The 22,717-nt window shown below is 34.8% G+C and overlaps 1 protein-coding gene across 1 annotated transcript in view; it reads left to right on the top strand.

The window, feature by feature from the left end:
• Window positions 1–22,717, top strand: part of ATRNL1 (attractin like 1) — a 756,768-nt gene that overhangs the window by 332,876 nt on the left and 401,175 nt on the right. The window contains exon 25 of the mRNA XM_040623807.1: window positions 9,161–9,222. Coding sequence (XP_040479741.1) covers window positions 9,161–9,222 — 62 coding nt within the window. The remainder of the gene's footprint in view (window positions 1–9,160; window positions 9,223–22,717) is intronic.

Raw genomic sequence — 22,717 nt, 5'->3', positions numbered from 1 at the left:
ATTTTGCATTTCCATTAGTAATGTATTAGCATTCTAGTTGCTCCCATCTTCAACAGTACTTGATATTGTCAGTTTTGTTGTTTTGATTTTGGCTATTCTAAGATATGTGAAAGGTAATTTGTTGCTTTTAATTTGATTTTTCCTGAAGATTAATGTGTTAAGCATCTTTTCATGTGTTTAGTTCACATTCATATATTTTCTTTGGTGAAGTGTCTGTTCCAGTCTTTGCCCAGGTTTTTACTGTTTTGAGAGTTCTTTATATATTCTGGATACAAGTCCTTTTAAGATGTGTGTTGCAGTATTTTTTCCCAGATTATTTCTTTTTTCTTTTTAATTCTGCTTACACTCTTTCAAAAACAGAATTTTTCATTTTAATCAAGTCCAATTTATCAGTTTCTCTTTTTTAATGGATCATGTTTTTGATGTTGTATTTAAGAAATCCTGGCTTAAACCAGGTAACAAAGATTTTTTTTCTCCTGAGATTTTATAATTTTTAAAATAATTTCATGTTTTACATTAAGGCCTATAATTCAGTTTGAATTTTATATGTTTCAATGTATGGGCCGATATTTACCCTTTGGTTGTATAATCGTTTCAGCACCATTTATTAAACAAGAGTATCCTTTCTTCATTGAATTCCCCTCGAAACCTTGTCAAAAATCACTTGTTTCTGTTCGTGTATATTGGTTTCTAGACTCTTTGTTCTGCTTCATTCAGATATGTGTCTATCTTTTCATCAGTTCACATTGCCTTGGTTACAACTGATTTTTTGTAAGTTTTCAATCAGATAATGTGACTCTTTCAGTTAGTTTTGTTCTTTTCAAAAATTGTTTTGGCTATTCAATTTTCTTTGCCTTTCCATATAAATACTAGAATCTCCTTTTTTAAATTTCTACAAGAAATCTTTCTGGGATTTTGATTGCAATTGCATTGAATTTATAAGTCTGTCCTGGGAGAATTGTCATCATACTTTTATTAAGCCTTGTAATTCATGACTACAGTATATCTATTTATCTAGGTCTAATTTGATTTCTGTTGTTAGTATTTTGTAATATTTAACATATGTGATTTGCACATATTTTATCAGACTTATAATTTCACAGTTTTTTGATACTATTATAAATTATATTTTTTTAACTTCTATTTTCAGTTGTTTATTGTTAGTATATAGAAATGTAATAGATTTTTGTAACTTTGTATTCTTCAAAGTTACTAAATTCATTTATTATTTATATTAGTTTTGGGGATTAAAAGTCATGCTGTCTGAAAATAGAGTTTTATTTCTTCTTTCCAATTCTTTCTAATTTTTTTTTTCTTGTTTTATTGCACTGGTAAGAGCTTCAGTGTGGTATTGGGAAGTTTTGAAAGCAGACATTCTTGCCTTGTTGCCAATCTTAAAGGGAAAGTATTCTATTCTTTGCCATTAATTATTATGTTAGCTAAAGGTTTTTCAAGAAGTTCTTTAGAGAAGTTTTCTTGTTATTATTTTACTGATAGTTTTTTTAAATCAATAATTGATGTTGAATTCTTTCAAATACTTTTTCTGCATCTATTGGAATGATTTTCTGGTAATTCACTTTTAGTCTTTAGGCTTGGTAAATTAAATTGATGAATTTTGAATATTGAACCAGTTTTGCATTTCTGGGATAAACCACAGTTGATATTGATTTATTATCCCTTTTATATTTTGCTGGATTCAATTTGCTAATATTTATCAAGATTTCATTCTGCTTATATATTAATGAAAGGTATTTGTGTCTAGATATTTTTTTTCTTATAATGCCTTTGGTTTTCTTATCAGGATAGTGCTGGTCTCACAAAATAAGTGTTAATAAAACTGTTATTTCCTTTTCTGTGTTCTAAAAGAGGATATGTAGATGTGATACTACTTCTTACTTAAATATTTAGAATTCTCCTGTGAAGTCATACGCCTGTAGTTGATTATTTTGTTGTTTTGGTTGTGTTGTTTCAAGGTTTTAAATGAGAAATCTAATGTGCTTAATAGTTACTTAGGTCATCTATTTTTTCTTAAGAGAGCTATGTTATGTTGTGTATTGCAGTGAGGTTTTCCATTTCATCAAGTATATTGAATTTATGGGCATTAGTTCATTTGAAAAATTATCTTATTATCCTTTTCATTTCTGTAGGTCTGTAGTAATGTCCTCTCTTTCATTCCTGATATTGGTAATTTGTGACTTCTTTTTTATTTGATCTGACTAGAGACTTACTAACTTCATTGATCTTTTAAAAGAATCAGCTTCCAGAAATATACATTTCTAGATATATAAATATGTATATTTATCATATATAATATATAATATTCCTCTGATGAAAGCCATTTTAAAAACATGTACAAACATCAATATGAACTCATGGTTGGCTTAATATAGATACAAATGATTATATGTATAGAAATATTTATAGATATGTGTATATGCACAGATTAGTAAACATCCATACATTTGCTTGTTCTGTGAGCCCAGAAGGCCTAGAAACAATGACAGCATAGTATCAACAAGCAAACCTATTGCCTAGGGTTTGGTTTCTTTTTTTTTTTTTTTTTTTTTAATTTATTTGACAGAGATAGAGACAGCCAGCGAGAGAGAGACCACAAGCAGGGGGAGTGGGAGAGGAAGAAGCAGGCTTATAGCGGAGGAGCCTGATGTGGGGCTCGATCCCATAACGCCGGGATCATGCCCTGAGCTGAAGGCAGACGCTTAACCGCTGTGCCACCCAGGCGCCCCTAGGGTTTGGTTTCTAATACCATTCTCCAGTAAAGAAACTACTTGGAGGAAGTGGTTGATTCAAGGACTAGTGTAGCAAATGCCCAAGCTAATCCTAGAGTATTCTATAGTGCCAGAAAGTAAGGAAGTGTTAAAACTTTTATGGGAATATTTCAAGAGGACACAAGAACCACATGAAAGAACTCCCAATGGCCAAAGCTGGAACAGTTTCAGCAACAAAGTAAGGTAATATTGGATCATACTGCAAAGTATAAAATAGGTATACATGATACCATACTGATATAAATAAATGGTTAAATAAATAAATGGACAAATTTCACATGTTTCCAAATAGTTTATGTAAATAACATGTGCCAAAGAAGGTAGCCTATAATTTCCCACTGCTTAAAGGTCCATGAGAAACACCTTCTAAAGAGTACAATGTGGAAAAGTAGTAAAAAAGAGTAATTTTACAGAAAGAAACCAAAACCTTGATAAACACTGTTTCAGCCAGGTCGACAAGGTTAACGTCAACAGAAACAAGTTTCAGTGATAGTCTATACCTTTGGTATGGAGTGGTAAAAATTGCACTTAATCTCTGTGGTCTTCCTTTCAAAACCCCATAACCTCAGCCTAATCATAAGAAAAACACTTTACAAATGCTGCTTGATGTGCATTCTACCAAATACCTTAGTATTACTCCTCAAAACTATGAAGATAATATGAAACAAAGAAAGTCTGAGAAATTGTCATAGCCAAGAGGACCTAAAGAGACATAATGACTAAATGTTATTTGGTATCCTGGGTGGAATCCTGGAATAAAAAAAAGGACATCTGAATACATTATGAACTTTGGTTAATAATGATGTATCAGTATTGGTAAGGAAGAGTGTAGAATTGTGGAAAGGGGAATTACAGAAACGTTTTTCAGTTTTAAAAAGAACATTTTGTCAGCTGGATGTGGAGTGACCAGAGGGTTATGAGATGAAGACAGGGAAATGAGTTAAGGTTTTGCATTAAACCAAGAGAAAAGCTATAAGGAAAGTTAGGCAATTATTTTCACTAAAAAGAATTAAACCCATTACATTTTTTAAACAATATTCAAGAGTTTATAATCAGAAATTTGTGTATTAATTATGCAGAATTGGCTGGTATGTTCATGCCACATGTTTTTATCCAGAAATAGGTTTTATTCTTTTAAAAATCTTTCATTTTCCATTTAGCTCTATATTTTGAAATATTTATCAGGAATGATACATATTATTACATTAATAAGCATCATGTTAATTATCTATAGGAAGTTTACGCTTACCTGGAATAGATTATCGTGGTTGATTTTATCTAGTAATAGCTAACTTAAGCCCCAGTTTGCTTTTATTTATTTTAAAAATTGGATAAATAAACCCCCAAGATCTTGAATTGCTTGCCTGAAACATAGCTTGTCTTTGACATATCAATAGTTGACTAACTTCCATTATGTAAGTATGCTTTTATGTCATCATTTTGAAAGACTGTGATCTAAACAATGGTTTTAAGGTCTTCTTTACTTTCAGTTTGTTAGATGAATTTGATAATTTCAGCACATCCCTTTATATTTTCATTTTTGTTTATCTTATATTATATCAGAGTTTATTTATGGCAGGCTGACATTTTGCAAAACACACCAATTTGTCCTTCAAATTAACATTTTTTCTCTCTTACAAGTTCTGACATTTTGTGGTAAATATCAAGCTATTAATCTACTCCTTTATCCAAAGGCACTTAATGCAGCTTTCTTCATCAAATCATAAACTCAAAATGTTGATCATTTTGATTATTAATTATTATTAATTAACAAAAAATATAGCATATCTTAAATTCAGATTTTGGATTTTAGACATGTTTTCAATATGAATTTGCATGTAAGATCAAATGGTCAAAATATATTATCATCATCACTGTTGCCATAGTTTCAGCTAACTCAGTGTTTTAGCATGTCACTTAATTGTTTGGGAGCTTTTTAAAAACATGAAGGAAATTACGATGTTAATGAAATTTTACCATTTTACCATAATTGGTCTCTTGATTTTGATTAATTTTCTTTGAATAATTACTGGATAACTTGAATAACATCATTATAGAAAAAGGAATTTCATCGTGCATTTATGCTGGCTAAAGTTTAAAACTAACTTTAAATGCACCTTGAGTAAACTTCTCATATTTTTCATGGGAAAGACCACAGAACCAAAATGGAACATATTGATTATCTGTAAAGGGCCATGTTCTAGCAATGGCATCAGCCAATAGAAATCTTTCCAATTAGACCATTATAGATTTTAGGGTCCAAAATGTTCTATATCCTCAGGAGATACACTCTCAGGGACACTACAAAGTTATGGTGTTGTTACTGTTATTGATTTGACTTACTGTTTTCTAAATAAAATTGGCTAAATGATCACTTTTTTAAAGCAGTCTTATTTGTTTTTTCATTGCCCTAAAAAATAATATTTCAGGTAATGCCACCTATTTTAGATGAAAAGATTGTTGTTTGATGTAGTTTACCTACTGAAAGAAATTTCTAGAAGCCAATAGGGTTAAAAATGTTCATTGTTGAAATTAAGAAGCTGAGGTAAATTTCAAAATATTGTAGCTAAAATTGTAATTGGTAGATCTTATAAAAATTTTTCTTTGACTAAAAATAAAAACATTTTTTATACAAGGAACACATATTTTCTGTAACTTCTGAACTCCGTAATAAATATCAATTTTATAAGGAAAAATAATATGATCTGTAATTAGCAGATAGTTATGGTCTATATGATTACTGATTTATGAAAGAAATTCAAATAAATAAAACATTTCAAAATGTATTTCAGAATAACATCTACACCTACTTCCTCTCATGGCTCTTAAGGATATATGAAGTCCTAAGAATACTCTCATGCTAAAGTTTGCTATTCACTATATTTATTCAGCAAAGTTTTATTGAATGTTTACTATGTACCAAATGCTGTCCTAGGTATTGAAACAGTGCTATGAACAATATGAACAAGACTACTGTTCTCGTGGAGCTTATATTTTAGTGGAGAAAGACATTTTAACTAATGATCAACCAATAAAATAAGGTAGTTTCAGATTGAAGTATGAAAGAAATAGGTTCACATAAGAGTATAGAATAAGGGAGATAGCACCTACTTCAAAGAGTGTTTTAGGGAAGTGTGTAATTTGAGGTGAGATGTGCATAAGGAGCCAGCCAGCCATGTGAAGACCAACACTCAACGTCACTTAAAATGGTTCTCCCTCTGTGTGTTCTTATTCCTTTCCCTGTGGGCCTTCCAGTTTCATTGGAAAGGGCGTGGAGCTGCTGGATTCTGTTCTAAATAGAGAAAAACTGAGGACAGCCAGATACATTAAACCTAATGGTTTATTTCTTATTTTCCTGCTACCCCTATCTTTCCTCCTGTCTCTTCTCAGCACTTCTGCATACTTTTAGACCAAGGAATAATTTCTTGTCTTACATATGTTAATATAGAAAATATAATACTTTTTAAAATTATAGTTGACACACAATGTTACAAAAAAAAAATAGGATACTTTAATGTCTCTTTTCCGATTAGCACTTACCGGGTTCTAAAACACTATAATTTATTATTATGACTGTTTTTGTCTGCTGTCACCACCACCATTAGGAATTTTGATGTTATTTTTCACTGATACATCTAATAATAATATTTTTATTATATTATGTTAGTCACCATACAGTACATCCCTAGTTTTTGATGTAAAGTTCCATGATTCATTACTTGCGTATAACACCCAGTGCACCATGCAATACATGCCCTCCTTACTACCCATCACCAACCTTTCCCATTCCTCCCTCCCTGAAGCCCTCAGTTTGTTTCCCAGAGTCCATAGACTCTCATGGTTCATCACTGATACATCCAAGAACTTGATATGGTATTCAGAATGTAGCAGATATGAAGTGAAATATTTGATGGTTAAATAAATTGGCACCTTGTACGAGGGAATTTGCTTGAATTAGTGTCTGCTGGGCCTTGTTCACCATTGATACCGAATCATCCTTTTTCTGCCTTCCATTTCTAGAATCAGTCTAATCTGATTATTAAGCCTGTGGCTGAGAATGAACTGTCTGACACAGTGTTTTCCAGGGCTGTCTCCTGTGGAACCTCCTACAGATAGTCTCAGGTGGAAAAACATTTTGAAAGATTTTCACAACGCTTGTAGTGCTGACTTTCCTTTCGAACAAACAAAATGAAATGCTTTTCAACTTGAGGCTCTAGCATCCAGATGATATGCTGAGTAGAGAGAGTGCTTATGCCAAGTCTGCATTTAATCTTGAGTACATTTATGCTAACAGATTAGTTACTTTGGGGCATTACTTCTATTTTAAGGCAGTTTGTATTTCAGGTATAGTTTCTGACAGAGACCTCCCCCATCAATTTTTATCCCATCATTATGCTCCTCATTGTGAAAGATAGTGGAGTATTCTATGTAACAAAATTTGGTCAAAGTCTGCAAACAGTACTTCATGTTCGAGCATTACATTGCAACTTAATTTGTGAAGAACTGTAGCTATGGTTGTGACAAATTAGAAAATGTGTTAATTTGGAAAGTCTAGGTGTCTCATCACCCCCTGGTAGTGGAATCCCAGATTATGCTCTACATGCAAGCTGGAGTCAAGATATCATTCCTATCTCTAATGAAAGCTTTCTTTCTTCTTTTTTTCTTTCTATTAGTAAGTATAGTTAGATAATATTGTTGAAGTTAAAATATTTTAGTGCAGGAAATCGTAGATATTTTCATATGTGTCAGTGTTTTGCTTACTTGTCTCAAAACATGATTTTTGTTCTAAGGTAGTTGGTTATGTGGACCCAGAAAGGGCCAGGTCTGTTTCTAACATACTCTCATGGATAGTCCCCTGGGGAGAAAATTCATTTGTATTTTTTCCATTCAAAAAGATTTTTTTTCTCAAAATTTTAAAGACATTTTCACCTATAACCAATCTCCTACAGCAATTATCTTTCTTCAGTCTCTGTGTAAGTGCTTTGTAATTCTTCAAATGCTTAGAAGCTTTTTGGAAATCAATGTTACTATATTTAAGCCATCCTGTACATGCCAAAAATTTAACCATCTTCTCAACTGACTATAATTCTTTATTTTATATAAGAAATACTGATATTTCTTACCTAGAATGCCATTTAAATTCCTTAGTGCTATTTCTTTGCACTGAAAGCTGGGATTATTGTAAGGCTCATCTCTTTTGTTTTCCTTTGCTCATGGATTGTATCTTCCTCTACCTTTTGTCCAATGTCTAAAATTGTTTTGTCAGATTATGTAGATTTCTAGCTGTTTAAGGCAGGATATAACTCTCATCCCTGTTAGTCTATTTGTACTGGAAGTTGCAATTCAATTCCATGTTTTTGGATCATTTTCATTGAAGATTATTAGAGGAAAAAGATTTCAATACCTTAATGGTTTTAACTTCAGCTGTCTGGGAAATTTCACTTATGTTGACCATCTCCTCTATACATGATGTAAAAGGGTAATAGTATTCATTATATTATACCTACTGTATGCCAGGTATTATGGCAAGAATTTTTATTAATTCAGTTGATCTTTCCTCTAACATTATGAAGTAGGTACTTTTATTATTACTTTTCATATATGGGACAACTGAGACACAGATAAGTTAAATAGTTTTCCAAAATATTTACGCCTATTAAGTGAAAAGGTGATTTCAAAATCAGAAATTCTCTATTCAGATACTCCGTTATTGGCTAATATACTATGTAGTACTTCCTGAAGAACTGTGTTACAATATGTTACTCTATGTTAGCAGAAATGTAGAACAAATTTAGCTTCTTGGCTAGTTTCATCTCTCAAAATTCATTTCTTATTAACATGCAATTGTAAAATTAGATGATGTATTTTATTTTTTGAGTAGAATATAACAAAATAATTGTATGCATGCATGCAGCTCCTTTAGACAAAAATATATGGAAAAACAAATCCTCTGTTTCCTTAATAGAGTAGAAATTTATTATTATTTTTTTGGCTTACAAACAATTATTAGTATATTAATAGAAAATGTGATCATTATTAAATGAAGAAATTCATTTACATGTTTTAGTTAGGCACATTTAATATGTCATAGGATTGCACATGAAACTTCACATACATTCTTGAAGTAATTTTGTAATAGTTTTTTAAAACCATTTAATGTAATAGCCTGTATAAAAGTCGTCATTGTTGGTTGTTGACTTTATTAGGTGTTCTAGATGAAGTTTTGATTTCAACATATATGATTTATAATATAGTGATCCAAATCTTTTGATGATATTAAAATATTGTATTTACAGATGCCATGAAACATCACCACAGATATTGGAAAAGAACATATATTAAGTTTCAAACTTTCTTTTATTTTGATTTTTCAGATTGCATTCTCACAGCACAATACAATCATGGATCTTGTGCAGTTTTTTGTCACCTTCTTCAGGTAATTTGCTTTTACTGACTTTGAATTTATTAAACCTATATTCTAATAATGTTCTATCAACCTGTTAGGTAATTTATCAAATCTCTAACCTTAAAATATCAAATGGTGTGTCTTGAATAGTTTTATATGCTTAAGTATATACAACAGAGCAGAGGAAACATACTTGAAATATACTTGTCAAGATTATTTTGCTACCGTACTAGTTGATTGCTAATGGAGTCAGTGGAAAGAACATGACAACTTTGTGTTCCTGTCACATAAGTAATTAAGGCCTGTTTTAATTAATGAAATTAGCAGTATATTCACTATATTGATTAGGTATCTCTCCTAGAGTTGAATCTATTGAATTATTTGTTAGGAAATTATCACATTTAGCACAATGTACTAAAAATCTGTAGGGAATGTATTTATTGTCCTCAGTGAGCTTCTAATCTGGAAATAGTAAATATGATTTTGAGTAGAGCATCATTCCCTAGAACATTAGTTATCTGAGGTATTAACAGTAAGTTAATAAAAAGGTTCCATAATTAAACAACTTTGGAAAATAGGGCTCTTTTAGTTTGCTTGTAACTGACATTACTTCTACTACTGATACTATAGGAGTGTTTTTTTTTCCTTAGAGTGTTTAATGTGCTGATTTGCCATGTACCTTTCTGAAAGAGAGGTTAGAGTTTGTAGCATTTCTCAAAACATGAAAACTCTTTTCAGGGAACATCTATTATTGTTTCCATGGGATGTAAATAAAGAAATATTGGATTGGGAGAAGTGAGTTAGGGATGGGCTATCTGTGTTATGGCATCTTAGATCATCTGGATAGGAAAGGATGTTATTTTTGTTAATATGATTATTGTGTGTACATGTTGTGCCAGTCCACTGGGTGCCTTCATGCAAATTAGACAAATGTGTGTCCTTCTTTTGGTGGACATAGTCCTGTATCATGGCACACAGCTTTACAGAGTGCAGTGTGAATTTTGACCTCCACTCACCAAGTTGGCTGGGTTACTTTATACTAAGTGAAGAAACCTTTACAACCCAATCCTTGACGTAGATGATATGCCAAGCACCTTCTTAAACGCCAAAGTAACCATTATTGGTTATCTTGTCCAGACACCCATACAATACTTGAATTCCTAATACCTTCCCCACAGGGTCAGCAAATATTTTCCGTAAAGGGCCAGACAGGAAATATTTCAGGATTGTGGGCTATACCATCTCTGTTGCATGTATGCAAACCTGCTGTTGAAGTATTAAAGCAGATAGAGCCAATAAGGAAACAAATGGGAGTGGCTCTGTTCCAGTAAACCTTTATACAAAAACAGCTGGTGGGCTGAGTTCTGCCTGTGGACATAATTTGCCCAACCCCTCATCTAGCTTATGCCCGAATGCCTTTAATGACGAAATCGTGCCACCTCCTGAGATAGCATTTTTTATCTTCAGGTAACTAATTGTTCTTTGTAATTGAGATGAAATCTGTCTCCCCATAACACCACTTCTCATTCATCCATATGGTCCAACACAGAGCAAGTCTCATCTCTCATCTCCATTTATAGCCCTTCAGTTTTCTAAACTCTTTTTTCCAATTTACATAATTCCCTGTCTCTTTATCCTCTTCTGTTGTTGAAATCTTTGTCTTGTTGGTCACTTTGCTCTGAAAACAGCCATGTTTGTCTATGTCCCTTTAAAAGTTGTGATTTCCAGAATTTAATGCTATAAACACATTTATCACTAACATGTTACATACTTTAAATTTGTTCCTTAAAAATGAAATGAGGAAACATCTTAAATATATTTAATGTTTTATGACTTTATACTTCTGAGCATAAATGGATTTTAAGGCTATTTATTAGGTTCCAGTATGTTTTTGGAAAGTATTAGAAGTTAAAATTGAACAAGTATTATTAAAGCATCAAAATAAAACTGTTTTTTTGATGCAGAAGAGTGTGGATGGAAATATACTGAAAAGTTCAACTCTGTATAAAAATTCACGAAGTTGAATATATATGTAAATTATTAAATGTTTAGGGTTTTATTTTAAGCTTTTGATTTGTATGCATATTTAAGTTCAATAGCTTTTTTTTATTAAGTAAAAGAAAGCTGGTGTTAATGTGTACCATGTCTTAGAGATGATCCTATTTATTATGTTGTCATCATGGACAAAGTGAAATAAAATATTCTACCTGTTGTGTGAGATAAAATATATTTGATGTGTTTTTTTGTCATTTAAATTTCTCTCTGTAGTGAAATGTAAATTAGTTTTAAAATTATCTCATTGTTAAGAAAAAACATGGATAGAATATTTTAAAGTTGTTTTTTTTTTTTTTTTAATAAATCCACTGGTAAATTTTAAAAGAGGGTTTTAAACAGGTCACCATTTATGGACATCCTTCAGTCAGGCCACTAGCACTGCTATTGCTGTTTCTAACGGATATAGCAGAGGTCAATGTGTCGGCTTTTCCGTTTAGCCATGATTTGATGGAGGCTGGTTCACAAACTCTGCCAGTTTTTACCTCTATGTTGGGCATAGTCTGGGATAAACATGACTGGGCAAGTACAAGGGAGATCATTTATAGGCATAGCCTGGCTCTGATCTTAGCTTTCTATACCATCATAAGTAGCTCAGAGTTAGTAGGTGGAAATCTCAGTCCTTTCATATATAGAATTAAAAGATTTTGTTGTTGTGAGAGTCTGTAATATAATAAATGATTAGAAAACTGGAATTTATTTTATTTTAAAAATAAATGTTTTTGTCTGGTATGTAAAGTGGAAAAGTCTGTGTGAATCTGAAAAGTTAAGCCTGGTAAACTGAATGGAGATATAGTAGGGACCACTGTCTTGCACCTTTTAGGATTTTAATGGTGGTATGTATTTTCAGAACCCCACTGGGATGACAGTGCTTTTAATTTACCATCTTAACCAGGGTAGTTTTAGAGGTTGCCTCTTGGTCTTTCCCACTGTGATAGATCTTACCCCACAGGCCAGGGACACAATGTAGAGGTTACTCTAACCACCTTGTACATAAATTCTAATTATATATTTAAGAACTGGGGAAATTATCACTGCTTGGATCCAAAGACATGGTTGGTCCACAGTGAGCCAGAATTTAGCAAAAATTTGTAACATGACTCCTGAAGACATCCCAAATCTAACAAGGGGCCATTAGGACATTTTAGCCCTTGAGTATCTGTGTCATCTCTTACATAGTATCTAATATTGATTAAAATATCTACTTATCTCTCTTGTACTGTATATATAACCATGTGTATGCCTGTGTATATACCCAAATATATACAAATATGGATAGGGATCATACAAAGATCCCCTTTAGGACCATTTTACACACTTTTCAAGATGTTTCAAGATGTCCTTTCTACTATGGACCCAGCCACCCGTTCAGTCAGTGGGGTTCTGGATTTGTAAATTAGCTCCTCTGGGAACTGAGCAGAGGGTCATGGTTTTTCTATCGGGGCAGCAATTCTCAGCCTGTTGTTTCCTCATTCTTACTTAAAATAAAAGTAAATGTTAAATAGCATCATTGTTGGCTGCCCACCTATTTGACCTCTGAGGATGCCATGCATTATTAATCATCACCACAGCTCTTTGTGGGCAAATCCCCTTGCTTGCTCCAATAGTCTTATTGATCATATGGTAATTGTGGGCCCTGGATTTTGTCAGTTAAGCCCTGACCCCTGGCATCTTTTACTTAGGGTTCCCTTACTTATTATCTACTCCTATTACTGCCTCTCCTCTTGTTAGCCCCGGTCTGAACCTCTTAGTGAAGCTGATGCCCCCTCTCATCGGCATATTCCTTCTCTAGTGGCCTTGGTGAATGGTGTCCCATGGAACATAATCTACTGGTAATTCTTTTGGCCTTACATAGTGTACCCATTCTAACACATTCCCTCTATTGGCTTCTTTATTCCTTTCTCTTCCATCTGCTTGGGCACTCAGGCATTTCCATTACACTTTCAACTGGCCATTGCTTTTTCTAGACTTCCAGGAATCACTCCAGCAGCAAGGTTTCCCCATGCCATCCTCACGAGTCCTCAGTAGGGCATTATATCTCCTGTGGTCCTGAGAATATGCACCAAAATTCATGAATTCTTGCGTATCCAGTCTTACCTGCCACCCCTTTTTTTTTTTTTTAAGATTTTATTTATTTATTTGACAGAGAGACAGGCAGCGAGAGAGGGAACACAAGCAGGGGGAGCGGGAGAGGAAGAAGCAGGCTCCCAGCAGAGGAGCCTGATGTGGGGCTCGATCCCAGAATGCCAGGATCACGCCCTGAACTGAAGGCAGACGCTTAACGACGGAGCCACCCCGGCGCCCCTACCTGCCACCCTTCTTGATCAAACACCACCAAAATCCAATTCCTGTCATACTTCCCTGGTTCCTGCCAGTACATTCTAGCTTATTCTTACAGCTCTTTCAAGTGTATAGTATCTTCCCTTTCTTATGAGGCCAGGATGTATTATGCTGTCATTAAATCCTAGTTATGGGGTGCCTGGGTGGCTCAGTTGGTTAAGCATCCAACTTGATTTCTGCTCAGGTCATGATGTTAGGGCCGTGAGATCAGGCCTGCTTTACTCTCTGTGCTTGGTGTGGAGTCTGTTTGTCCCTCTCCCTCTGCTCCTCCCCCTACTCGTTTGCATTCTCTGTCTCTGTCTCTCTCTCTCTCTGTCAAATAAATAAATACATAAAATCTTAAAAAAAATAAACCCTACTGATCAGTCTGGCAAGCAGGAGAGGAGGTGGTGGCAGCTCATTAGGGGCATGTCTGTTGTCTCTATTACTAGGGAAGGAAGTTGTAGAACCAACGGAAGCATACTCAGAAGCACTCTTCTTGATATTCCATTCTAAATATTCCTATCCCATATTTAAGGGCTAGTTTTTCCCAACCATGGCCCTTGTCTGTGCATGAGAGAACCGCTGTGGCTGAGTCTTTGAAAACCTAGGGCTCTGCAACTCTAACAATTAGATCATCAGCCTGGTGCTCATCCATATTGGCTTTTCCAATGTCAAAGATAAGGGCCTTAGTTAACGCTACAAAAGGGACTCTCTAGCTTTTATATTTAGTTACTAATGTTTATTACTGCCCGTAGTCTCTCATTATCACACTGCAGGTATTAGTACAACGTAACACTAATCAGCCAACCCAGTCTCTTTTGAAGGCAATTTCCCTAGGTCCCCACTGGTGAAAGCTTTAGCAATTGCAGCGTTCTTCCAGGGGCACTGTCCCTGCCCCACTGCCAACACTGATAGTGTTCTTTTAGCCTGCCAGGGAATAAGTGAGCCAGTTCCAAATTCCTTTTTTTTAACCTCATGATTACCCAGACTACAAGTCCTCGGAGAAGCAGACAAGATGGGATTAAACATGCAATAAATGTATTAGGGGAAACTGCAAAGGAAAGAGCAGAGGAGAAGGTTAGAGATCTTTTACACCATAGTGCTGATCTGACCTCTATGAAGCAGAGCAGGAGCAAAGGGAAGTTGAGTGAAAGCCTGAGATTTCAGTGCACTCCTCCAGGAGTTCTGCATCTCCCAAGATCAGGCCTACTTTGCCATGCCTGCCATGCTCAGTCATTGACTAGAGACAGCCCTTGGGAAGTGTGGCATTCACATGAACACAGCGATGGATTTCAGAGTGCAGTGGCTGGGGCCCTTGATTAATTGTGCTCTCTGTAGTCAGTGATCAGTGAGGCAAATTTTAATGGTTGGCATGATAGATTTGTCTGTTGCTTGAAGGTTTGGTAGAACTGCCCTATAAAACCATATGAGGGCAACCCTCTCAGGTCCCCTTCCTCCTTGGGGGCTTTGTACTATCACTTAGCTATCGCTCAATAAACCTTGCTCTGCTGCCCAATAAATAAATAAATAAATAAATAAACCATATGAATTTGATAAGGCTTTTAAATTTGCTTTCCTATGATTTGATTTTTTTGTGGGTAGATTTTTCAATTTCTCATGAAAATTCATTAATATTTACATCTCAGGTTTTCTATTTTTCCATGACATAGGTGACGACTTTCTTTAGGAAATTGTCCATCTTACCTTATTTTTAAAATTTATTGCCATATATTTTCCAATATAAATATTCCAGAATTTCTTTTATATTAGAATTGTGTCTCCTTTTTCTTTGTGAATTTTGCCTCTTTTCCTATTTCATTTTTTTCTTGATAAGCCATGTAAGAGCTTTGACAATATTGGGAGCCCTTTTAAAAGCCAAGTTTCATGGCTTCATTCCATTGTTTTATTGTTTTCTAATTCATTATTTTCTGCTTTTACTTCACTTTTTTTGATTTGCTCTATTATTTTCCAAATTTTTTATTTAAAAATATAAGCAGGCTTATTAATTTCTAGCTATATGGCTCTAATATATGCATTTAGGAGTACCAATTTTTTTAAAAAATTCTGCTTCAGCTGAATTCCATGGAGTTCAATATATAGCATTTTATCATCCTGCAAGTCAAAATATTTTCTAATTCCATTTATGATTTCCACATGAATTATTTAGAAGTCTATTTTTGAATTTCTAAATATGTAGGATTTTTTCAGTGTCTCTTTTTTATTGGCTTTTCTTCAGTCAGTAAAAGATCTTTATGATATTTTGGTATTTGTTGAATTTTTTTCTGTTGTTAAATATATGCTCAACATTTGTAAATGTTCGCCCTACTTGATAAAAATAGAGTTTCTTAGATCATTGAGTTCAGGATTTTATGGATGGCCCATTAGATAAAACTTATTAGTTTTTCCTGCATGTTTTTTTTTGGTGTTCATGTTTCATCTACATATTATTAAGTGAGATTTATTACTGTGTCACTCTATTACTTTTGCATTTGTCAACTTTGTCTTAATATATTTTCATTTTATTATTATGGCTTTAGGTGCAAACAAGTTAGAATTATTAAATTTTTCTTATGAATTATTGCGTTTTTCCTTCAACTTTTTTTATTAAGATAAAACACACATAAAATGTGCCATCTTAACCATTTTTAAGGGAATAGTTCAGTGATATTAAATACATTCATATTATTATGTAACCATCACCACTATCCATGTCCAGAACTTTTTTTTTTTAAAGATTTTTAAAATTTATTTATTAGATAGAGACAGCCAGCGAGAGAGGGAACACAAGCAGGGGGAGTAGGAGAGGAAGAAGCAGGCTCACATCAGAGGAGCCTGATATGGGGCTCGATCCCATAATGCCGGGATCACGCCCTGAGCCAAGGCAGACGCTTAACCGCTGTGCCACCCAGGTGCCCCTGTCCAGAACTTTTTATCTTGCAAAACTGAAACTCCATGCCATTAAATAATAATTTCCCATCCCCCTTTCCCCAACCCCTGACAATTGTCATTTAGCCTTCTGTCTCTGTATTTTTGAGTACTCTAGTACATTATGTAAATGGTGTCATATAGTATTTTTCCTTTTGTGACTGACTTATTTCCCTTAGCGTAATGTTCTCAAGATTCATTCCTACTGTAACATATAATTGCCCTCCTTTTCAAGGCTGAATAATATTCCAGAATTTCTCTTATATTAGAACTATGTCTCCTTTTTCTTCGTGAATTTTGCCTCTTTTCCTATGCTTTGTAGATTTGTAAATGTAGCAGTTTGGAGGAGGTTCATTTGGGTATTTTCCTATGAATTTTACATAAATGATAATCTGAAATTGATTTTATGGATTATTTCTCAGCCTTCATTTAACTCCTTACATATGGCTATACAACAATGATTTTATTTGGGTGGGGTTGATCCCTTACTAGCTTCAGGGGTGGGCTAAAGACAGTTAGCGCATAGCCTTCAATGGCCAAGTACTAGGTGATGAGTGGGCATGTGTAATGGTATGTAATGTGAGTCCTGGAATTCCTGCATCCATTTTTGTTCCTAAGAGGGAAACAAGCCTGAGGACAGAGCTGATGCACAGCTGAGTATATAGTTCAGAAAATCAGAGAACAATGTAGCTAGGGTGCTGATCCATCCAAACCTGGGCATTATTCTTCCTTTTGACTTTGGGGAGTGTCTTAGTCTGCTTGGGCTGTCATACCACAGACTGAATAGCTTTAATAACAGAAATTTTTAAATCTTACAGTCCTGCAGCCTGGGGAGTCCAAGATTTGAGTGCCAGCATTGTTGGTTTCTCGTGTGAGAATTCTTGATTTGCAGATGGTTGCCTTTTTTGCTGTGTGTTCATATCATCTTTCCTCAGTGTGTGTACATTGAAAGAGAGTGCAAGCTCTCTGACGTCTCTTTTTATAAGGACACTAATTCTGTTGGCTCAGGGTTCCACCCTCATGACCTCATTTTACCTTAATTACAACCCAAAGTCCCTATTTTCAAATATAATCACATTTGGGGTTAGGGTTTCAACATACAAATTTTGGAGGAACATAATTCATCCGTTGCATTCTGCCTCTGGCCTCTCATAATCATACAAAATGCATTCATTCTATCCCAACAATCTCAAAAGCCTTAACTCATTCCAGCATCAACTCTCATCTGAAGTCTCATCTAAACACCATCTAGATCAGATATGGGTGAGATTTAGAACACAATTCATCCTGAGGCAACATTTTTCTCTACCTGAGAAATGTGAAACCAGACAACTTATACGATTCCAAAATACCATGGCAGTGCAGGAATAGGATAGATATTTCCAATTCATAAGGGAGATAGATATCTGAAGAAGAAGGAGGTAACTGGTCCCAAGCAGGTCTAAAACTTAGCAAGGCAAATTTTGTCAGATCTTAAAGGTTTGAAAACAATCCTTTTTGGTTCAGTGCACTACCTCCAGGTCCCCTGGGGTGGCATCATCACCACAGAGCTCTACAGAGTGTCCCTGCCCTTCTAGCATGGTGAGGTGGCCCTGACCTTGCAGGACTGTGCTGCAGCTTTGTCCCCAAGACACTGGGTAGTGGCATCTTGGTCCCCCAAACCATAGGTAGAACCAGTCTTGTCCTGATGATCTCTGACTTAACTTCAGGGTCACTCCCTTTTCTTAAAGGATAAAGCATGTTCCTAACTGGTCCCATCCTGAAGAATCCAAGAAGCCTGACAGCCTTTTTTCATTTTGTCTTGCTTTCTCTCTCCCCTTTAGTTTAAACTCACAGTGTCTCTGCTGGTATAATCTCATCTCTATTCCTGGTTCTGTGGTGATGGCTGATTAAGTCCCTGCATCATACCCCTGATCTCCTCTTTATATATCATTGCTCAGCCACACCCTTCATGTTATCTTCTGAACATGATTTCTCAGCTTTTGCAATATGGATAGGCTGAGAATTTTCCAGACCTCCAGGTTCTGGTTCCTTTTTTTTCTAAAGGATTCCTTCTTCAGTTCATCTCTCCTCTTGCATTTTGCTCTAAGCCGGAATAAGGTCCAAAGCTACATCTTCAATACTTTGCTTAGAAATATTCGCTGCTAAATTTAGTTATATAGCTTGCAAGTTCTACCTTTCACAAAACCCTAGAACACAATCCAGCCAAGTTCTTTGCCATTTTATAACAGAGGTGGCCACAGGGCTCCCGGGTGGCTCAGTTGGTTGAGCGTCTGACTCTTGATTTCGGCTCAGGTCATGATCTCAAGGTCCTGGGATTCAGCCCCACCTGGGGCTCTGTGCTCAGTAGGGAGTCTGCTGGAGATTCTCTCTCTTCCTCTCTCTTCTCTCTCCCTCTCCCTGCCCTGCCCCCCACCCATGTTCATGCGCTTGCACTCTCTCTTTCTCTTAAATAAATAAATCTTTAGAAAAAAATAACAGGGATGGCCTTTCTTCCAGTTTCCATTAACCTGTTTCTCATTTCCATCTGAGACTTCACCAGAATGGTTTTTAACATCCATATGTATATCAGCATTCTGTTTGTGATTGTTTATGCATTATCTAAAAAGATAGAGACTTTCTCTCTAGCCGTTCTTGATTCTTTCTGAGCTCTCACCAGAATTGCCTTTAATATCCCTGTTTCTTCAAACAGTCTCTTCAAAGCAATCTAGGCTTTCTTCAGCTCCTCAGAATTCTCCCCAGGCTCCACCCATTACTCAGTTCCAAAGCTGCTTCCACATTTATAGGTTTTTGTTACAGCAGCACCTATTTCATAGTACTGAAATCTGCCTGTTCATGCTGCCATATCAAAAACAACAGGCTAGTGGCTTAAAGAACAGAAATTCATTATCTCACCATTCTGAAGACTGGAAAATCCAAGATCAGGGTGCTGGCATGGTTAGTTTCTGATGTAGGCTTCCCCTTGGCTTGCAGATGTCCACTTTCTCGCTGTGTGCTCATATGGCCTTTCCTCGTTGTGTGCTCACTGGAAGAAGAGAGAGGGGGAGAGAAGGAGTGAGGGAAGGGGAGAGAGAAAGCAAAGAAAGGAAGGGAGGGATAGAGGGAGGGAAGAAGGAAGGAAGGGAGGGAGGAAGAAAGGGAGGGGGGAGAAAAGGAATGGAGGGACGGAAGGAGGGGGAGGAAGGAAGGGAGGGAGGGAAAAAGGAAGGAAGGAGGAAAAAGAGCTAGAGAGCCCTCTGGGTCTTTTCTTATAGAACACTAATCCTGTTGGATCAGGGTCCCACCCTTATGACCTCATTTAACCTGATTACCTCCTAAGTTATCTATCTCTAAATATAGTCACATTGGATGTTGGGCTTCTGCATAGGAATTTTGGGGGAATATAATTTATTTCATAGCAGGGAGTATGAAATCCATTTAGTCCCAATATTGTTTATACCACTTTGTGATAGATTTCTGTCTCTTGCCTTTGAAATCATTTTAACTGACAATGCATCCTAAGGCATAATTAACTCTTGCTTTAACAATCCTCAAAAAAAGTACCAGTTTATGGCAAAGAATGTATTGCTTTTCCACTTTTACCCACTAGGCTTTGTTGATTTTTCATGGTTGCCAACCTAATAACTGAAACATAAATTTTTTTAAAATATGCAGTTTTCATTGCATTCTAAGTTAGCAATTTATTTTGTTAATATTTTAGTTGGTAAGAAAAAAGACATCCCTAAGTGTTGGGAAGGTATTTTTAAAACCCGTGAAATACATTTTCTGGAATAACAATTATTAGGAGGTAAATTACTTTTTAAAATAATATGTTTCTATATTTCAACACAATTCCCTAGTTTATAACATTCTTCAGTGAAATAAAAGATTAATATGCCCAAACCATATTTTAAAATATGTATTTAAGACTTGAATTTTATGATCAATTAACCTCAAATTGCTATAAAATAGTGACAATATTATCTCTTTTTGCATTTGGCCAACTAGATTACCACAGAGGATATTTCTTTGTCACTAGAAACCTGCAGTAACCTTACAATATAACCTCATACCACACTGTGTTACTTTTATTGAATTCTTTTTAATTTTCACTAAATGAGAATACCTAATGAGTTCCATGGTTTTTTGCATTAAGAATCCATTCCATAATGACCATTTTATGAAGGTTAAAATCAAATTATTGAAATATCTCTCCCTAAGTTCCTATGCTTCCTTTTTTTTTTTAATCCCTGTAGCTCATGTACTTGCTTTTTTTAAATATTTCTTTTCTTTTCTGTTTTTTTCTATTTCCATTAGGAGGATTTTACTAAAGGGTGTTGAACCTTTCAGATCTTCTGGCATTATTATACAGCAGACTTTATTAAAAAAATGAAAGCCCATTTATTCCTGCATGCGCCCCCACATATCTGTACCAAGGAGCAATACAAGCTATTGTATGCTATGATATAAAAAAATATGAAAGAAAGCAGTGAAACTAGTTTTTTCTCTGACAAAAGTGCCACATAGTGGATTAAAGGATGCTAATGCTGGATGTTGCCTATTAAGACCTTTGACTTAAGAAATATATTAGGGAAAAGCTTATTAAACAGATAAACCCAGAAATCTTAGTCACTTTAGTGAATAAGTTTATTTCTCATTAAACGTCCATTGGGCATAATGGGAACCAGTGGAAAGAACAGGTGGTGTGCAGGGCACTGCTTACCAGGATTTTAGGTAGGGACTGGGATTTTCTGATAGTCCCAAAAGGATGAATTTCAACAATGCTGGGTAAATTTCTCAGGTGTTTTAATTTTTTGCTGTTTAATAAAGCAAGTGTTCTTAATAAACTGGTTTTGTTTTATGTAGATTTTAAAAAAAGAACTATAACTTTTATTTGCAGTTTGGTTTGTTAGAAATCAAAAGCATTTATAAACATTACCTTGATATAAAGGATAAAATTGCCAAATAGGACATCTAATATCAGAAACTATTAATAGATTTTTAAATCAATTAAAGAACCAATTCCATTCATTTAATAAAAGCTTAATGACAACTACTACATGCCAGGAATTGAGATATGTTTGACTCGGTTTTTAATATTTATTGGAGATTATAAAAATTTTATTAGAAGAATATTTTTTAACTGTTTATTGATTTTGCCTATTTGCATCATCATGGTTACTGTTGACTTTTACTGATAACCTAATATGAATTAACATAGAAAGCATTTGCTGCAAACCTCTAAAGTATATATCTCCTCTCCACAAGAAGGTGAAATTATAAACAAGATTTTATACTGGCATTCTGCACCATTATAAAGATGACACTTTTTATTTGAGTCCTGAAATTTAGATCACAAAGAATTTAGATTTCTTATGGAGAAATTAAACCAGTCTTCACCATCTTGAACTGAATTGCTATCATGTAACTATTTTGGGGGATATACTGTGAATTACAGATTATTAAATAAAAATGCATTTTGGTGCTTAAGCTGTATTGAATTATTAAATGTAAATGAATTTTGATGTGTGGAGTATTGTCTATTATTGAACATATTCTGAAAGAAACAGTTGGTAAGATTTGTTGTTGGATTCAGCACAGGGATTAAAATTGAATGTGTTTTTACATTTTTTTTAAAGATTTTATTTATTTATTCATTCGACAGAGATAGAGACAGCCAGCGAGAGAGGGAACACAAGCAGGGGGAGTGGGAGAGGAAGAAGCAGGCTCATAGCGGAGGAGCCTGATGTGGGGCTCGATCCCATAACGCCGGGATCATGCCCTGAGCCGAAGGCAGACGCTTAACCGCTGTGCCACCCAGGTGCCCCTGAATGTGTTTTTACATTTTACCTGAAAAGTAGTGGTAAGACAAGTCAGAAGGAAGGGAGGACTTAGAATTTAAGACTTTTGTCACTTTGGGTGACTTACTTAAGTCTCTATGACTCAGCTCTCTTATCTTTGAAATAAGTACATAACGGTATATATGGTATATTATGTGTGATTGTGGTAATTAAATAATGCGGGTAAAACACATAACATAGTGCTTGGTACATATTATTGGATGGATGTTAGTTTTTTAAAATCATTATGAATGTTTTTCATGAGTTCTGTTTAGACACAGTAGATTGGAGGTGATATATCTCTTATGTTAAAATGCTTAAGAATATCGATAGGACTGAAATTCATATAAATGGATCCTTGGTCTTTATCTGAAGTTAATACTAGTTAATTCCTATATACTAGTTAT

This window comes from Ursus maritimus, unplaced genomic scaffold (assembly GCF_017311325.1).
Source record: "Ursus maritimus isolate PB19 unplaced genomic scaffold, ASM1731132v1 scaffold_7, whole genome shotgun sequence".
NCBI lineage: Eukaryota > Metazoa > Chordata > Mammalia > Carnivora > Ursidae > Ursus > Ursus maritimus.
Note: the sequence above shows the minus strand (reverse complement) of the source record. Positions and strands in the feature narration are given on the sequence as shown.